General features: G+C 45.1%; 1 protein-coding gene across 1 annotated transcript in view; it reads left to right on the plus strand.

Moving 5' to 3' along the window:
* Positions 1 to 2310: 2310 nt before the first annotated feature.
* HCN1 (hyperpolarization activated cyclic nucleotide gated potassium channel 1) overlaps positions 2311 to 15955 on the plus strand; it is a 190020-nt gene continuing 176375 nt past the window's right edge. The window contains exon 1 of the mRNA XM_079994786.1: positions 2311 to 2824. Coding sequence (XP_079850912.1) covers positions 2421 to 2824 — 404 coding nt within the window. The 5' untranslated portion in view covers positions 2311 to 2420. The remainder of the gene's footprint in view (positions 2825 to 15955) is intronic.

The raw sequence follows: 15955 nt of genomic DNA on the forward strand, positions 1-15955 counted from the left end.
CAGCACCACTGGGCACAGTGGTATGGACAAAGTACACTGGGTCAGTGCATCTGGCTGTTAACCAGAAGACTGGTGGTTCAAGCCCCACCAGGGATGGCTGTGAGCAAGGTTCCCACATTGCAGCAGGTTGGACTAGATGATCCTTGGTGTGCCAAGTCTACAGTTCTATGGCTTTGTAGTGTCCTTCCCGGCTAGCTTTTATAAGCCAGGATGGGCAAGGATCCAGGAGACAGGTGGTTGGTTTCACTCGTCCAAGCAGCCTGTCCACATCCTCGGAGGTAACAGATTGGAATTGATCCCACACAACTTGACTAGACAGGACTCTAGCACTCTCCCGCCCTGGCCCTGCTCCCACGGTGGAGTCTACTTCTTCCCGAATCTGAGCGATTTTATGTGCAAAAAACTTTGCGAAATCATTGCAGGAGATCATGTGGCCCGTACTGGGCCCCGATGTTACAGGTGGTTCCGCTAAATTGTGAACCACCTGAAAAAGTCTCCTGCTGCTGTTTTCTGCAGATGCAATAGAGGCGGTGAAGAAATTCTTCTTCGCCGTCGCTATCGCCACTTGGTAGGCTCGACGTTGAGCTCTAACCTGTGTCCGATCAGATTCGGAATGAGTTATCCGCCACCGCGCTCTAGCCGTCTCAACGATTGTTTCATTGCCCTCAGATCCGTGGAAAACCACGGGGCTCTCTGGGCTCCATGCAATCGGAGAGGGCGCTTCGGAGCCAAACAGTCAATAGCCCTGGTTATTTATTAATACTGTAGAGCTAAAAACTCCTGGAGCATCTACGGGTGGACAGGCTTGGATGAGTAATTGGTCTGATGAAGTATCCCTCATTTTTCTTTCCTCCTTATGCCAGAGCCACAAAGAATTAGGTTAGCAAAACTGGCCCATTCATTTCAAGCAAGCAAAACATGGCACAAACCACAGGATCTCTTCATCCAGCAGGTATTAACGTCTGGGTAGGAGGCTCACCCTAGCTGCCTGCCTTTTCTGCTTGACTTGGATTATAGAAACAGAGGCAGCATTTTGCCAAACATCTGGCAGCTGACAAAACATAGCTGATGGGCTGTGTTTACCTTGGTGGGTCACAAGTTTGCAAACTGTTCTACTGTCAAACAGACCCTACTATTAGGATCCTTCTCCTAATGCTCAGCAGGATTCCACTTGCTTGCAATTTCTACCATTCTGCCTTCAGAGAAACAGAGTAGATGTCTTCTTCATCTTTTGGGTGACACCTCTCCAGATATCTGTGATGGCTCATTCACACAACAAGAGCCACTGTGAGATGCTGCAGTGATGGCTGGTTGAATGTGCCTCATGTGCTGGGAAGATATGGGCAACTGCAGCTTCTCTATGTATGTGCTGTACATGAAACAGCAGAACAGATTGGGAGTGCAGGGATGTTAGACGGGAAAATAGACGGGAGGTCTAACTCAGTATAAGACAACTTCCTGTGTTTGTTCCTATGTCCTGCACTGAATGTGTTTTGTGGGCATGTGTGCGTTCATGTTGCGAAACATCACCCTGCTATTTTATGAGAGGGGCGATACTTAAGCACTTGTTATAAATAAACTCATAAATGAACCCCACTTCCCCGGAAAGATCCGGCTTTTTGCGATAGGGGACAGGAACGCTTGCTGGGAACTGGCTGTGTATGCGCGACGCTTGATGCGACCTCATCTAACCTCATCCCAAGCAGGCGAGTGCTCATCAGCGCGCCAACGTCGTCTAACGTCCCTCGCTGCGGACAAACCGGGGGAGTGAAATGCTCAATGAACAGCTCGTTCCGGGGGGAGGGCGCCCGGTTGCTACAAACGGCACCGGGCGGACGCCCCGTCTGCAAGGCGAAACCCCCAGCTGGGTTGCATCTCCACGCCTGCACAACCTCGGAAGCCGTCCTTCGTGCTAAAGGCACCGGGACCGAGGAGCGATCGTGGACGGCAAATCTGTGCAAGCGAAGCCAGCTTGGGAGCCCTGGTCCCTTTCTTTGGGTAGCGGCGATGTAAGGGGAGGAAACGCTGGCTCAGGCCAGCTGCCTAACGGCGCGCTCCCTCCTCCCTCCCTCCTTCCCTCCCTCCTCCCGGGCTCGTCCGGGTCGCTCAATGTCAAGCGAAGGGAAGCGGGCCCAGGCGCGCCGCTGCGGTCGGCAGAGGGCGCTCGAAGGGAGCCTGCCGCCCGCCCGCCCGCCCGCTGCCTCTGGCTCGGCCCTCCTCCCCTCTCCCGTCGGTCCCCTTGCCACGCGAGGCGCGCCAGAAGGGGCTGAGGAGCCGCTGAAGGGCGGGCAGCAGTCGCAGCCGCCGCCGCTGCAAGACGGAGCCGGCTCGCCTGGCCGGCGCTGCCTCCCTCCCTCGCTCGCTCGCTCTCCCGCGCCACCTCCCTTCCTCCGCCTCCCGGCCGCTCGCTGGGCAGAGGCATGGAGGGCAGCAAGCCCGGCTCGTCGCCCGGCAGCCGCGACGACGGCAGCCCCAGCGCCAACGCCTGCTTCCAGGGCAAGGCGGCGGCGGACAAGGCGCTGGGCAGCCCGGGAGCCGGCGGCGGCGGCGGCAGCCTCAAGGACCATGGCAACTCGGTGTGCTTCAAAGTGGACGGCGGAAGCGGCGGCGGCGGCGGCGGAGAGGAGCCGGCGGTGGGCTTCGACGATGCCGACGCCGCCGGGCGCCAATACGGCTTCATGCAGCGCCAGTTCACCTCCATGCTGCAGCCCGGGGTCAACAAATTCTCCCTCCGCATGTTCGGCAGCCAGAAGGCGGTGGAGAAGGAGCAGGAAAGGGTTAAAACTGCAGGCTTCTGGATCATCCACCCCTACAGCGATTTCAGGTGAGGGGCGAGAGGGGTCGTCTGGGGTTATTTTCTGGGGTGGGTCGGGGAATCGATTTTTCTGTTGGTCACGGTGCGCGCGCGCGCGCAAAAACCGGGGCATGTGTCAGCTCTGCCTCCCCAAAGATCTGCTTGTGCAGTTTGGGCATTTTGAGTGTCTGTGATGCTCTGGTGCCCAATTTTGATCCTAGTCCCTGAAGTGGGTAGCCGAAGTTGAACCCTCTGGAAGAAATAAATATTCCTATCTCCTCCTCTCTCTGTCTCCACTCAGCCCACCTCAACAGAAGCTCAGAGTTCTGAAGAATGACAATTTTTCTGAGCTCGATCCCCTCCAACCTATTTCCTCTGCCCGCCCCCTTTGCAAAGTCTTAGTTGGCGTTCAGAGAAAGAACATGCCAAGTGCTGGAATGGGGAGCATCGAAGAGGCTCTGCCCACAGAGCTTTGAAAGTGCTCACACATATGCATAGAAGCCCAGGTTGGCTTCTTGTTTCATTGGTAGCATTGCTCAGAAGTAAGTTCCACTCCGCTTAGGTGTGCTGTGCGCAAGATTGTAACCTTAGACTTTCTCCAAGTTCTTGGAACCTCAGGGTCCCACAACCCTCCGTTTTTGGAAGGACAGTGAGCCAGTGGCCTTCCAGAAGTTGTTGGGCGACTATCGGCCATTCTGGGTGTGGCTGATTGGCGCTGGAGTCCAACAATGGCTAGAGGACTGGAGGTTCCTCACTCCTAGACTAGACTTTCTTTCCATCGGCTGTACTGAACACAATGAAATAACTCACCCCCAACTTGTTTCCACCAAACTCTCGTCTAGATAGAAGAAACACAAATGCTACTTACTGCCCAACTTCCAGTCTTGCCCAGGTGACATGTCACAGACCTTCAGAGATGGAGGTTAGATTATTTTCCATTTGCACTTAAAGACAACTCTCACATCCCTTTTCCAGGTGGAAGATATAAGGGAGCCCTCCCTTCCCAGGATGCTGCAAGTTTCATGGGTCACTTTTTGGCATTCCAGTAAAATGGAGCTTTGCACAGGAAAAAAAATATATAACTTTGGCAAGTCAAGCATGTGAAATGTGGCTTGATTCTCTCCCCCTGGTCCCTAATTTAGGGAGTATAATTTTTTCATCTGCAAAGGAAAAGCTAATCGTTTTGGCTATCTTGGAAGAACTGCATGGAAACTGGGGCATGATAAACTAAAATTGAGGAATACCGTTTTCACTCAAACCCAGAAACTGCAAACATCTAAAATACGTACCTTTCTATTTTAAATATCCAAAGTCATGGTGACTTATTCCCTATCAAGCTGTCCCAGGAGAATAAACACCCTTTGCTTCATTTTAAAAATCCTTGTATGGTGCTGGCTACGGGAACAGTGCAGCTGACCTTGACTAATGTCCTGTGCAGATGTTCTTCTCTATACATCGTTGGGGCAGGGGAGAAGATTGTAATCTTGCCAACTGGCTCTGCCTCCTTGGCACACCCAACGTGTTGCATTTATTGTCTCTGAATGGTGTATGCATGATTTTTGCGAATGGGGCCTACATGTTTAAGTCTCTATGTGGCTATTCTGTCCATTGTGTGGACTAAAGTTGTGTCAAGGGGGCAGGGTCATCTGGCACAATCTCCATCTACCCTTTCTATATTCAGGGAATAATACATTCACAAGGCTTTAGGTTCTTTCATTAAAACTTTGGTTCCTTCATGCCTCAGTCTATCAGTGCTTTATGTCAGAAAAAGACAAGAATGTGAGCAAATCAGAAAGACAGAAGACAGAGAGAAATAGGATGCTCTCTCTCCCTCTCTCTCTCTCTCTCTCTGTGTGTGTGTTGCCCTTAAAATGAAAGCTTTTACGTCTTGAGTCATGGTATATCCATGGGAAGTTTAAAAACACGAACATGTAAGATTCAGGCTCTTAGTTAAAATTTGCACTGCTTGTTATTGTCGCTCAGTCTGATATGCGTGTGAAAGCTTTTTTGTCTGACAACTGCACATTTTTAGCTCTCTTCCCAGATACTTTTGGAAAGGCTGTGCTATTAGCTTGATAAAAAAGCAGGAACCTGAAAAAACGGATTACATGGATTGAGGGCAACTGGGATTTTGCTTAATGATTTTTGGCCAGAGTGGGGTTTGTCCTTATTAATTTACCTGGTGCTTGAAAGTCATCCAGAACGCGGTATCTCCTTGAGCTATACTATTATGTGCTGGAGGGACACATGTGGGGAGAAATAGCATTAACTAGTAGAATTTATGCACCATCCTTAACTGGGAGCTATCCAGGGTATTGAATAATAATGCATCTGGAAATCCCAGCTTTAACCTTGGAATCTGTGTCCTTGTCATTTCCAGAGTATACATCATGTCTGCTCCCATATATCCTGTAGCAGATGTAGTTTTCCCTTCTCATGTGTGTAAAAGACAATGTCATAAGGGAGAAAGCAGTGTTAAGTTTCATTGACCTTCTGAGACATACCATTCATAGTTGGCTTGGAACAGTCTTCATATTCATGAGATCTGTCAGGTAGATGAAAAAGAATCAGTTGTGCCTTGCGTGAGATAGATTGCAGGAAGCGTAGAATGAGATGGGCATGAAGGCCATTTAAATCTGAAGAAGGATAGCTACACACAATTTAATAGAAAAATGCATCTCCGAAGATTGTTGTATCGCTTTATTCAAATGTGTATAGTTTTACACAAGATGCTAATACAATTAACCTTTGCATATTGTTTACTAATTGCAAGGTGTCATATGTTTAGGTCATGAATTTCCATGCAAACATTGTGTATACTCAGAGCACCATGGCATCTTAACATACTAAGGGATTGTTTGCTTTGGAATCCTTTCATGTAAAATGTATTTGTAATAAATATTGAGTTGCTTACGGATGCTGTGAAAAAATGCTCCTCTATAGGACCAAGCATCTCGTGGTAAATATATATATATATATGAATTTGTGGAGGTGATGTGAGAAAGTGGTGTCTAGTAAACAGTCCTTGAGCTTTACCAGTTGGTGGTAATTCAGTGCCTGTCTCTACTAATCTATGATAGTGCTGGCATTTTAATATATACTAGTCAGTTCAGCTGTCCTTACATATTATTGTTATTATCATCATCATCCCAGGGTGCTTCACAACAGAAAAATACACAATGAGAATACAAAACACATAATAAAAGAAAAAGAAAAACAAGCAAATTTGAGGGGAAAGCTTATTTATGGCCTGTGCTTTGCAGAAACAATGGATACATAGTGTATTGGCATGTTTAAGAAATGAAGGAAATCAGTACGTCCTGGTGATTGTGGACAGAGACAAATGGCCACCAAGTATTATTCCAATGAGCTGCCTTACCTCTGGGAGCCTCACTGAAAAAATGGAAGTGAGCAATTATGTGAAGAGATTCTTAGGGCTGAACTACCGTTTTAATTCTGGTACACTATTTTTAAAGTGTGTGTGTGTAGTGTTGTCGGTTGTGAATGCTATGTATGTGTATGCTAAAATGATCAGCGTTTACTGTCATGAAAATAGAATCAGTACCCTGTCATTTTCCTGATCAAGCCAGCACATCTGTGTGGTGGTTGTTGCTGCTGAATTTCTCCCCTTCACTTCGCTTCCCATCCTTAAAAGGTTCCAAAGTGAGCTCCAACAGCATAAAAATACAAGATTAAATTAAATTTGAACAATTTACAGTCAATTGAATAGGGTGGGTCAGGTGTCAAAAACCAGGGTATAGACTTTATGTCACCACACGTATATCTTGATGGTGGCACCATGTATTTTGCATGTGCACAAAAAGGAACTAGAGTATGAAATAGTTCTGCCCTTGCAATTATTTGGGATCTGCTCTGGGCTGGCGACAATGAACTATTCAAGAAAATGAATGAATGGCAACACACAGAGAAACAAGAAGTTTGGCATTGTCCTTAACCTGCTTAACACTTCAGAACTGACCACTGTCAGGAACCTGGGTCCATCTTGCAGACCCAACACTATGGAGCATTTTTGAGAACCATTTTTGTATTTGTGAATGAACCTTTTGGTATGTAGTTCCATTGGCAGTTCTTGTGTCTCATGTGGGCACGAAGCAACTGTGTTTGGATGGCTAGTCTTATTCTTCATACTAGCAAAGTTACCTTCATGCATAATCGCCAGATTAAATTTTTACACTTACTATAGAATGTAAATCAACCTGGATGCTATGTTTATGAACTAAATGAATTTTGATAGAAATGAAATGAGTTGTGCTGATGATACATACTGTGCTGAATAAAATCAGTTCCAGATCAATCTACTTCCCCTGTCTGTCCTCTTCCAGCTTTCCTGCCAACCTGGTTTTGATCCACCTGAAGCTCCATCTTGCTGGGATGTCATTGCCCGCGCTAGAAGGTTGAAGGGACCTGTGTATGGGTTTAATAGGGCTTCTTAGGAAATGCATAGTGTTGAGTCTGAGAGATGAATGGTGAGAGAGCAAGGTTGTATCTGGATGAGGGCAACAATATGTCTGTCTGTGAAGGGTGGAAATTTCCATGGGTTTCTTGAAGTGGCCTACTTGTGCATTTAAAATTGGGAATGTGGCTTCCTAAGAAAGATGTTCCTACACCTAATAGGCACTGGTATTATTCATGCACATGAGAAAGGATATATTGCAAGAATAGAATGTGATCTTCACATATCTTTGGACATTTACTGGGCTTGCAGAAAGGAGGATGCGTGGCTAATTTATGCTTCCTCTTTCCATGTTTCCAGGCAAGGGTGTGAAGTGGTAACACGCATATCTTCCCTAAGCTAAATGTGTACATGGACTTGCGCAGATCCTCATGGGAGAGATGCATGACTTGTGTCCTCAGATGTTACCTGGGAGGAGACGATATAGCACAGACTTTTTGTTGCCTTCCATAGCCACAGACTTCCATCGTATCATTTGGTTTCATTATTCAGTGTTAGAAACTCAGATATATGAACTAGGCATCAAATGGCTCCCTAAACCAGGATTACAGTTGCCAAAAGAGAATGTCTAGTTGCCATTATGGGGTAAGACAGCTCAAAATTCATATTTTTCAGTACTTGGTTATTTGGTTACTGAATTTTCTTCTGATTGTACAGATAAAATGTCATAGGTAGCATTCTACACAATGTGTTGTTAGTGTGTGAAAACAGTCAAGATCCAATGATCTGCAGGCATGCACCTCCAGATGGTGGAGACTACAGATGCCATAATGATGTTTGGGCATCTTCACTGTTTCCCCCCTGAAATTTGATGAATACTGATTCATAAAACCTTGCAACTCATTTTGCTGTTAATACAGATTTGCTCTATAATGGGGTATTTCTCCTGGACGCTCCGTTAGTAACTCTTGAATGAAACCACCCATTCCATCTTGTTCTGGTCCTCTTAATTGGTGGGCGCAACCCAACAAATTGCACCTACAGGAGCAAACCTATGTGCCACATATCTCAGTGAAACATAACTGTATAAGAAGCACTGAGTCCCATTGAAACCAAGACAATTTAAGAAAGACCTGGAGTGTGCCATGCATTTATTCCCTCTCAGATGCAAATCTTGCAACACTTCATTGGTCAGCCTGAACCATGGTTAATGTTAAACACCTTCATCAGTGCTAATCCATGGCCAATGCTTTCCAGAGCTGGCTTCTAAATCAGGTTGGGGAAGCAACTGTTTTGCATGCAGAAGATTCCAGATCGGGCTGGGAATGTCCCCCCCCCCCTTTTTAAAAAATAAAATCCTGGAGAGCTGTTGCAGTGAGAGTCCAGTATACCTAGCTAGATGTAGAAGGCAGCTTCCTATGTTCCACTGCTCTCCCCAGAGCCTGAAACAGCTGAGTACTCCCTCCATCTGAGCCCTGAGCAGCAGAGGCTTGCGTTGAGCTGGTGACCAGGCATGCAAGTCTGCTTCATTTGTTTACATCAGCATAACATCCCCTGCTGCATGTGTTAGAAGTGATCCTGCTCCTGAAGCAGATGGTTAAGCGAGGGGCTGGTGGAAAGCTCATGCTACTTCATTTACCAGCTCAATCCAAGCATCAACTCATCATCTTAGGGCTGAGCATCCTGACCACAGAGCAAGCAAACTGGTATTTAATTCGTCTGCTCCTGGCTATCGCTCTCTGTGCTGGCAAATGGGATGAGGAAGAAGAAGAAGGAGCCATGAGTAGGATGAGGATGTGGATGCGGAAGAAACATAGAAAATAGGACCTATATGTGAGGGTTCCTTTTTGTGGGAGACAGTAGGAGGTGTGCCTGTGCAGTGCGGGGTGTTTGGCTTCATGTGTGACAATTCACAGGGGGCTGTTTGCAGGAGAGGGAGGCAGTGCTGTGAGAATGGAGTTGAGTAGAGGAACAAATGTTCCTTCTGTAGCCCCTACCCCACCCCACCCCATTTCCAGCAAGTTTCCACTTGCTAAATTATTAGCAATTGGGGGGAGAGTGGAACCACAAAATAGTAAGAGAAAACCAAAATAATTTACATAGCACAAAGTGACAATATACAGTGGTACCTCGGGTTACATACGCTTCAGGTTACAGACTCCGCTAACCCAGAAATAGTACATCGGGTTAAGAACTTTGCTTCAGGATGAGAACAGAAATTGTGCTCTGGTGGCGCGGCAGCAGCAGGAGGCCCCATTAGCTAAAGTGGTGCTTCAGGTTAAGAACAGTTTCAGGTTAAGAACGGACCTCCGGAACGAATTAAGTACTTAACCCGAGGTACCACTGTATTTAACAGTGTACTCTAAGGAAATGTTTCAGGCTTTCTTGGCTACAGGAGTACAGTAAATGTATGTATAACATACATATTTTATAGGAATTGGTGGTACTGAAATGAAAAAAAATGTTGTCTAGTCCAAAATACCTAGAAAATAGTCACCTGCAATTATATGCATTTTGGTTATATGTAGGCTGTGGTCCTATATTTCCTGTGTGTAGCAGTAGTAATATTAGTTTGGTTGTTTCATAAAATGTATACACTTCTTGATTGTAAAAGAAAAAAACCCTTCAAAGCAGTTTATTGTGCAAAGATCAATGAATAATGTAGTGGCCGCTGCTGGATTACTGTTTTTCTCTTGGCATCCTGGTGACTTTTAAAAAGATTTATAAACCACTTAATCCTTAAGCTCTTTTATGTGGTATACATAATGTTTTCCCCCCTTGTTGGTGTTGTAGTTCTTCTTGTGCTTTGATTTGTAGCAACTTTGCTTTGCCTATTTTGCTGCAGGGCTCCTGTGCTCCGTCACTGCTTTGCGTTCTGATGGAACAAGATTTTGCAGGTGTTATATAAGCTGCACCATCAAAGGCCACTTTCTTTGTCCCCTGGTAGTCTGCTCAAAGGAAATATCAAGAGTCTCCTGGGGCGCCTTAAAGCCTAACAATGTTTGTAGCATGAGCTTAGGTGGGTTTCGGATGCCTGAAATAGACACCCACGTGCATGTATATGTATGCACACATATACAGGGTGAGTCCTTTAAAAGAGGCCCCCTGGGTACAGAGTACACATGTTCCACGGGGCCTCTTTTAAAAGACTCACCCTGTATGTGCACACACCCTATGGCAGAGTGAATAAATTGATTCTATTTATTTGTTTGCAAAGTAAATCCAAAGAGAACGTGCCATTCTACAGGGAATTAACGTCCAATTAAGAAATGATTATGTAAGTGGCCTGACAGATCTTTTCTCTGAATGGTTCCACGTATTTTTTCACAATCCAGTTGTGCTGCTGGAGCTGTGTATCTCCGTTTTCTCTTGCACAAAGGCTCCCTTGGTAGAAACCCTGTGATTTTTGTGTGTGACACTACTCACTGGTACATTGTATTGGTAACCACAATGATTCTACCAAGTTATGAATACCGACATCTCGTTATTATTATTTCTACTTCTACCTGTGCAAGTATTTTGGTTTCAGACGAGTGGTTAATCTGGTTTTGCTTCTGTTGCCGCCAGAAAGTTGGAGATGCATCCAGAAGCTGACCATTGGTGGGTTCCATTCATATGTTTAAAGGATATTCATTTAGGCAACTAGACCTTAATACAACAACAACAACAACAACAACAACAACAATAACAATAAATAATAATAATACAGCGGTACCTTGGGTTACATGTGCTTCAGGTTACATACGCTTCAGGTTACATACTCCATTAACCCAGAAATAGTACCTCGGGTTAAGAACTTTGCTTCAGGATGAGAACAGAAATTGTGCTCCGGCGGCGCAGCGGCAGCAGGAGGCCCCATTAGCTAAAGTGGTGCTTCAGGTTAAGAACAGTTTCAGGTTAAGAGCAGACCTCCAGAACGAATTAAGTACGTAACCAGAGGTACCACTGTAATAATAATAATAATAACAGTAGTAGTAGTTTTAGTATTTATACCCTGCCCATCTGGCTGGGTTTCCCCAGCCATTCTCAACTTGACTGAAAAGCAAAATAGTCAGCACACAGGTTTGCATGTCTTAAACCAGGAATGTCAACCTTTTTGCAGCTTGAGCTGCACATTCTCTTTGGGCACCTTCTGAGGGGCGCATTTTACCTTCGTAGTGCAGGCTGTTTTCTGCACACATCCTCCATCTTCCATCCAGGCGGGCAAGAAGCATTAACAGAATTTAAGGACGCATTCTACTCAGGCATGTGCTTTCCCACTAAGCTGTGGTTCCTCCTTTATAACCATCAGCCTTATAAGAATCAGTTTATTTATGGCGTAAAAGGAATACTTTTCTGGCTTAAACTCATGCACATTGATTAATAGTTATCCTTATTTGTTTGAAGAGTCTTACCAATTTTATCTGTGTTTTTAATTATGCATATTTTCTTTTTTTAATTGTTGTGTGGATTGTATCTGTGTTTTATCTACAGTTATTTTTGTGCACCACTTAGCTCTTTGATGCAGTCTGTGCATCTTCTAAATAAGTAAATAAATAAAATTTAGAAATGCTTTGTGAGAATGGTTTTCCTTTGTCCTCGCCAGTGGCGTAGCGTGGGGGGTGCAGGGGGGCCCGGCCGCACCGGGCGCAACATCTGGGGTTAGGGCAAATCCACGGGTTAGGGGGCGCAAATTACTTGCCTTGCCCCGGGTGCTGACAACCCACGCTACGCCACTGGTCCTCGCACAGTCCTCATTAATAATTTCAAAATGTTGCGTTCCTTATGTGACACTGCCTGGTGCAATAACTCTTATTAACCAAGGCTCAAAGAAGTGTTGTCTGTCCAAGAGTTCTTTAGATTTAGGTTTCCAAACTGCATTGTGATATGACATTGGAGTTAGCTGGTCAAAAGCTAACTCCAAGTTTAAATAATTACTTTGGGCAAGTTTAAATAATTACTTTGGGCAAGTGTATGCACTTGTGTGAGCGTAAACTGGATTTGGGCCTTGACTTCTTAAATACTTTTTCATTCATGGTAGTTGGTTTCTAATAGAATCATAGTGTTGGAAATGCTGGCTGCCACAGCATCCCTCATTGGTGGTTTCCCAGACTCAGGTTGAAAACCTTAAAGAAGACCTTCCAACCTTCCAAACCTTCCAAGGAGGTTTGTTCTGCTGTCAACATACGCAGAGACTTCACAGTTACTCAAAATGTTTTGGAAAAGCAATGTTGATACACCTGTATTACTGTTACTTGCTGAAATAATAATACATTCCTGGTCTCCTACTACATCAATTAGTATGCACGTAGAGCGATAATTAGAAAGCATAAAAGCACTATTGTTCAGTTTCAGAAATGACAGGGATTATCTTGTGCCTCACAACAACAGCATGCGCTGCAAAGCGAATTTTAACTTAGAAAATCCCTCTTGCTCATGCCCTTCTCGCTTTCTCCCCAAGGAGAGAACAAGGAGTGAGGTCTGCCTTCAGTTAACATTTCCAGCTTATATTGATTGATATTGCGCTACTAAAAATGGCCATGACGCTATAAATTAGTCTGAGACCTTCAGACAATTTACACCTGCAGAAGTCCCATTAATTTCAGTGGAATATAGCAGGGAAAATTATCTAAAGGGCTGCAGCCTAAGTGGTTAACCTAATAGTTAGTCATAAAAATAACTATGTGGATCTTAAAAACGGTAGGTATCAGTGCTGCTGGATCGCCATCTTTCCCCGACATTGTAAAATGTGAGAATTGCATCTTTCCTATATTACACATTCTGTATGAATGGCCCTTATATTTTTATGCACAGAAATGTGGATTGTGAAACATGTTTCTGGACTTAGTCCTCCAAGGACACAGTAGGTTTCCTTGGAAAAGCGAGTACAGCGGATTTAGTTGCAGAACCCTCTTTCTGTATGCAGATTGTATTTACTGGAATGGGGCATTGATATGTATGTAGGTCTAAGGGAGGATGGGGAATATTTGTGGCTCTCTATATGCACATCTGAGGGACGCGGGTGGCGCTGTAGGTTAAACCACAGAGCCTAGGACTTGCTGATCAGAAGGTCGGCCATTCGAATCCACACGATGGGGTGAGCTCCCATTGCTCAGTCCCAGCTCCTGCCAACCTAGCAGTTCGAAAGCATGTCAAAGTGCAAGTAGATAAATAGGTACCGCTCCGGCGGGAAGGTAAACGGTGTTTCTATGTGCTGCTCTGGTTCGCCAGAAGTGGCTTAGTCATGCTGGCCACATGACCCGGAAGCTGTCTGCGGACAAACACCAGCTCCCTTGGGCAATAAAGCGAGATGAGTGACGCAACCCAAAAGTCAGTCACGACTGGACCTAATGGTCAGGGGTCCCTTTACCTTTACCTTTTACATGCACATCTGAAACTAAATTATGTGTGCGTTTGGGAACATTCAAGTGCATGTTCCCCAAACCTCTAACTCCTTATTCTTCCAGAATATTGAGCTTTCTAGCTTGGATAAATCTATATACTGTAAATGACCTTGCCAGGAACATACGGATGAGCAGCTGAGGTTGCTTTTGAGATTTGTGGTGGGTATTTCAGAGTTTGCAGCAAATGTCATATCCTGGAAGTTGGGTGAAAAAAGAACAACCTGAATAAAAAAAGAAATGCCTTATCTACAGCAGCCTCCTCCTCATACCCAAAAATTGCCTATGACAGGAATCTACCGTCAGACATGGATCTTTTTGTGCTTTGAGCTTACTTTGTATTTCAGTGAAAGTCCAATATCCTAACCTAAGAGACAGGCAAACACAGGAAGAGAGGGAGAATAACTGTTCATGAGGATGGTGCATGTCTCCTTAAGGGGGAAGAAGGGATTCCTGAGAACGGGAGCAGCTCAGACTGGTACTTATCAAAGCTAGATAGATAGTGTCCCAAATCTGCTCAGGAGGGTGTTGGTGAGAAATGACAGCATTGTATGTTTGTGGGGTAGGACAGAGGAGGAAAACAGAGATGGCTGGAGTATCTGTGGGCAGGCCAAGTTTGTTTCAGAAAGAGATGAGGAAGGTATGAGAGAGAACTAAAGCCAAATTTTGAGGATGCCCGTATAATGTCATGATGTGAGATTTTGTTTTTTTAAAACTAAAAAACAAACAAACAAGCAATCTGATCAATATTGATTTTATATTTAATGGGCAGGCAAATGCTGAAATTGAAAAGGAGCTCTCAGTTGCTTTAGCCTTGAAACTTAGCAATACAGTGGTACCTCAGGTTACATACGCTTGAGGTCACAGACTCCACTAACCCAGAAATAGTGCTTCAGGTTAAGAACTTTGCTTCAGGTTGAGAACAGAAATTGCGCGGCAGCAGCAGGAGGCCCATTAGCTAAAGTGGTGCTTCAGGTTAAGAACGGACCTCCGGAACGAATTAAGTACTTAACCCGAGGTACCACTGTATAGGAAGCTGCCTTATCCTTGGGCAGATTATTTGTCCATCTAGCCCTGCTTTCCTGTTGTGTTCCAGGTGTTTTTCTTCCAGCAAGTTGGTTGGGACTGATAGGAGTAGAAGTCAAAAATATCTGGAGGGCAACAGGCTGGGGAAGCCTGAGCTCAGCTAATCTTTTCTGTGTTGACCAGCAGGGGCTCAGAGAGAGTGGTCCTCTTCCCTATACCTTTAACTGGAAACACTAAGGATTGAACCTTCTGCACTCAAAACACATGCTCTACCACTGAGCTGTAGCCCGTTTCCTACTTATCACTGGCTACAAATCAGACAGACACCTATGGTTTTGATATTTTGTAACCCGCTGAAAACAGTTCTGTGCTGCCAAGAGTTTTCAGAGAATTAATTTGATTCCGCATTGGTCATATGTTCCATATTTTATGATTATTATGATGTTTTAATGTTTTTATTGTACACCAACATGGTTTTTTTAAATGAGTTGGCGGTTTAGAAAGACCCTCATAAATAAATAATAAACAAGGTCTGCATTTAAATTGTACAGATTCTGTACACATATTTTATGAAAAATATGCATGTAGAATATGCATTCGGAATGCAATTTAAAAGTAGTGTGTGTGTGTGTGTGTTTCCATGCTTTTGTGTGTGTGTATTGCAAATCTGGCTAAATGTGCAATGAGAGCTGTGTCCCCATCTTCAAGCAAGTTTGGGAGCTTTAGATCGGGTTGGTCTATTGCTGCAAAAAGCATGCTGAAGAAATTCTTCCTCCATACTACTGGCAACAGCAGTGATACAGAGGTCTCCTTGATGCTTTAGAGCAGAGGTTTTCAACTTTTTTGAGTCCACGGCTCCCTTGACCAACTACGTTCTTTCTGCAGCACCCCTGTGGGGCTCAGGAGCCCAGTTATATCACTCCTTGCCTGCAGGGCTGGCACCCTTTTTCAAACACTGTCCCTTGTGGAATGTTCCCTCAGCCTTTTCTCCTCTACCCTGTCCTTGGGAGTCCTCTGGGCAGTAGCTGATGCATCCCCTGCCCCATAGAGAGGTGCCTCCTCACATTACCCCACAGGGGCCTGGGAAGCACCCCTGGCCTGCCCCAGAGGCATCATTTGCCTGGGGAGCTGGTAGCCAGGGCTGTTGCAACTATCTTTTCTGAACACATCCACGGTGAATAACAGGCATAGCAACCCATGTTTCATTTGAAACTACAAAAAAGTCTTCTTCTACAGGTCCTGTGTTGCTTATGCATCGTGTTTTGATGCTGCAAACACCAGTTCTCTGTTAGTTTGCTGACACACATTGAAGCGTTGACACAGAAAGTGCAACACAGCAAT

Source organism: Podarcis cretensis, assembly GCF_951804945.1.
Source record: "Podarcis cretensis genome assembly, chromosome: 11".
Taxonomy (NCBI): Eukaryota; Metazoa; Chordata; class Lepidosauria; order Squamata; family Lacertidae; genus Podarcis; species Podarcis cretensis.